The sequence below is a fragment of the Cyprinodon variegatus genome, unplaced genomic scaffold, assembly GCF_000732505.1.
Source record: "Cyprinodon variegatus isolate N-32 unplaced genomic scaffold, C_variegatus-1.0 Scaffold101, whole genome shotgun sequence".
NCBI classification, from domain to species: domain Eukaryota; kingdom Metazoa; phylum Chordata; class Actinopteri; order Cyprinodontiformes; family Cyprinodontidae; genus Cyprinodon; species Cyprinodon variegatus.
In genome coordinates this window covers 1,370,406-1,373,893 of record NW_015150554.1, presented here as the reverse complement: position 1 = coordinate 1,373,893, position 3,488 = coordinate 1,370,406, and the positions used below count along the sequence as shown (strand labels likewise).

At 54.7% G+C, this 3,488-nt stretch overlaps 1 protein-coding gene across 1 annotated transcript in view; it reads right to left on the bottom strand.

Moving 5' to 3' along the window:
- Nucleotides 1–3,488, bottom strand: part of LOC107084479 (ubiquitin carboxyl-terminal hydrolase 11-like) — a 12,676-nt gene that overhangs the window by 3,588 nt on the left and 5,600 nt on the right. The window contains 8 exon segments of the mRNA XM_015374363.1: nt 268–666; nt 937–1,052; nt 1,132–1,326; nt 1,404–1,498; nt 2,359–2,442; nt 2,514–2,738; nt 2,818–2,976; nt 3,042–3,348. Coding sequence (XP_015229849.1) covers nt 268–666; nt 937–1,052; nt 1,132–1,326; nt 1,404–1,498; nt 2,359–2,442; nt 2,514–2,738; nt 2,818–2,976; nt 3,042–3,348 — 1,580 coding nt within the window.

Here is a 3,488-nt window from a genome sequence, read left to right as displayed (position 1 = left end):
ATCGTATAGAATAGACTGTCGAGTTTCAGATGAAAGTAGAAACTTCTGCAAGTTTCCAGATCCTGACCTAAAGCAGAGGAGACGGCGGCGGGGAACCGCTTTCCCTCTAAGATCTGAGCAAAGATCAGTTGAAATCTGAATAAAGTTGTAATCATTAACAGAGTGAAGCTCAGAAAGCTTCTGGTTCTGATCCCAGCTGAAGGCTGGAACCGTCTCCCTGAGCAGAACCAGGACGGCTTATTGGACTCGGTGTTTGTTTGGACTCACAGCTGAAGGACACGGCGCTGCCCCCCTCCCCCATCCCTCGCTCCGTCGTCCCGTTGGAGTTCACGGCCTGGATGGTGAACAGGCTCCGCCTCCTCCTGCGACAGGCCTGCCTCTTTGCTGGATGCTCATTGGCTGGAGGACTGGGGGATCGGGCTTCCTCCTGCTTGTGGTCCTCCTTCTCTTCTTCTGTGGTATCAGGAGGCCCAGAATCCGCTCCCAGGTCCCCGCAGGCGTTGGTTCCGTTAGGGTCGGTGGCGAGGCTCTGGGAGCCGTTGCTGACCTCCGTGTCTCCCTGGTCCCCGGAGGCGTTGACCTCTGCTGAGGCGGCGCTGTCCGATGGGCCGTTTGGAGACGGTTCTGGTTCAGATGGTCCGGCGGCCTCTGGACGATCCTGCTCATCTGAGGAGAAAGCAGAACCGAGGAGCGGGTTGGAGAACCTCATTTAATCACTCAGATCTGGGTTCTATCATTAAGCTATGGACCACCATGACGGACCAGAACCAGTCCTGGAGGACCAGGTCTGATCAGAGGTTCTAGGGGCTTTCTGAAGGCCTGTCTGTCTTTGGACTGGTTCTGTTCCTCCAACCTTCACAGCAGGAACATCTGAGCTACTAGCAGATGAAAACCCAGACCAGAACCTGAGGGTTTGTTGGGCCCGTCGGGTCCTACCGTCACTGACGCCGTTGGTTTGGGGTTTATACAGCTCCTCCTCCTCCTCCTCCTCCTCCTCTTCCTCCTCCTCTTCCTCTAGCTCCTCAGCAGGGTCAGGAGGTCGGACATAGCGCCTGCAAATGGCCAGAGTAAAGAGAGCTGAGACCCAGCAGAGGCTCCGCCCACTAACACGCAGTCATGTGTTCTGCTCACGCTAGCCTCTGCAGGAACAGGCTGTAGAGCGCCTCCTGGCTGCAGCTGCTGCGCGGCACGTTGAGCAGCAGCGGGTGTCCGAACAGCGAGGCGCCGTATGAGTTGCTGCCGGTCCCGTAGTCCCTGTAGTTGGAGCGCTCCCTCAGGTAGAGCGCCAGAAGAACAGAATCCTCGTTCTGCTCGCTCAGCTCATACCTGAAGGCCACAGAAGCTTCTCTGAGTGAACGTTTCTCAAGATGGCCGCCTGAGGCAGCAGCGTTTGGGTTACTTACACAAAGATATCGTCCCGGTCCAGGATGCAGCTCAGAGATTCGTCTGGGTTGTAGATTTTATAGAAGCGATGATTGAAGACGTCAGCGACGACCATCTGGAAGACAGACGAGGACAAGCATCTGAGCCAGTCTCACACAGCTAGCATCTGAGCTAGTCTCACACAGCTAGCATCTGAGCTAGTCTCACACAGCTAGCATCTGAGCTAGTCTAACACAGCTAGCATCTGAGCTAGCATTCTGGACCAATCTTCCCTAAAACCAGAATGAACAGAGGTTCCAGGTTTAAACCACCAAACACCCCAGAACTAAGAGTTTGGGTCCAGGGTTCCACCTCATGTTAGGTTCTCTACACGCCCAGAACCAACCGACCAATCCATGATTGGCTTTGGGTTTTTAATGTGATCCAATGGTTACCATGGGAACCACAGCCAGGTGAGCGTAAAGCAGCTCAGTTGGTGAGAGAGGAGGGTCAGAGGAACTAGTTAGTAGCTTCAGTGTTAGTTTGGACGATGAGCTGAAGGATGACGGCGACCCGAACCGACCCTAACCGACCCTAACCGACCCTAACTGACCCTTTACTCAGCTGTAAGAAAATAAATTCAGCTGCATCATCTTATTATATTTAGATGTTTTCTAATCTGATTATTTTGGATTTTAAATTAACTGCAGCATGAAGCATCGTCCGTTTTCACCCATATTAAACCGGTCATCTCTATCTAGAATCAACGGATCTAGGCTAAACTCTAGATGTTCCAGTGACTGAACCAGCTGTCCCGCGGGTCGTGGACCCATTTACCTTTGGATCTCTGAATGTTTAAACACTGATGTTAAGTCTGTGGTTCTGTCTGGTTGCAGTAATCGCTTTGATCTCAACATTTATAATTGGAAGCAAGGCCGTAACCATGGTAACCGTGGATGTTTAGGATCAGCGGAGCAGAAGTTCTGACCCGGTTACCTGTGTGGGCGGGACGCCGGCCATCTCCGACAGAGCGGCGCAGAGGTCCGACACTTTTCCTGCTTTAGGAACCACGACCCGATGCTGCGGAGACAGAGACGGGTGAGACCAGAACCGCTGACGGACCCGTTCAGGCTCCGCTCCGCGGGTCGTACCTGCACCGGCTTGGCGTGGGGGTCCAGAGAGACGAAGAAGACCTCCATGACGCGCTCCTTGCTGACGGGCAGCGGGACGCTCAGGTAGCAAAAGGGGTCGAAGGTCACGGACACCTTGTTGCACTTGGGGCAGACCAGCGTGGACTTGAAGAGGCCGTGGAAAGTGTCAACGATGACGGAGTCGTTCCTCCGCAGGTGGTTCCGCCACGCCTCCTCTGCCACTTCCTGTAGGGGAGACAAAGCCCGTTTCCTGGAGGTCCACCCGGAGCTGTCCAAGGTTCCTAGTTCTGTTGGCGCCACTCACCTGGTCCGGCCGTCCGTCGGCGTCCCGCAGCTCGATGTACTCCTTGTTTTTGACCCGGTTCAGGTCCTCGTGGAGCCCGTCCAGCAGGAAGGACAGCAGCTCCTGGCTGTCGTGCTGCTGGTAGCCCAGGAACTGCGACGCAAAGTGACCCACCTTGGTCTGACAGACACACAGGTTAGACACGGCGCCGGCAGAACCACAAACATCAACAGACCCACCGCTACCTTGAACACCCGCGGCACCACAGAGTAATGGCGTCCGGACCACATCTGCTTGATGACGTCGGCGTACGCCTCGGCGATCTCGCCCTTCATGCCCAGAGGGTTGGTGAAATTCAACTCGTCCAGGTAGGAGCTCTGGAGGAAGTACTCGGTCAGAGGGGGCGTGTTGCTCAGGCACTGCAGGGAGGAGCAGAACCGGACCACCATCAGAACCTCAGCTCCTACCCTTTAACATCAGAATGAGGTGGACCAGAACCAGGGAGGTTCTGCTGGACATTCTGCTGGTCCTGGTTCTGTTTGCCTCATCAAGCTTTAAAGTTTTAAACCATCTTTCCATCAAAGCTGCTCAACCTGCGAGATGTTCTGCTGGAGCTTTGGACCAACAGCCAGAGAGACGGTTAGAACACACCTGGGTCACATGATCTGACCTCACCGAGTACAAACATCAAC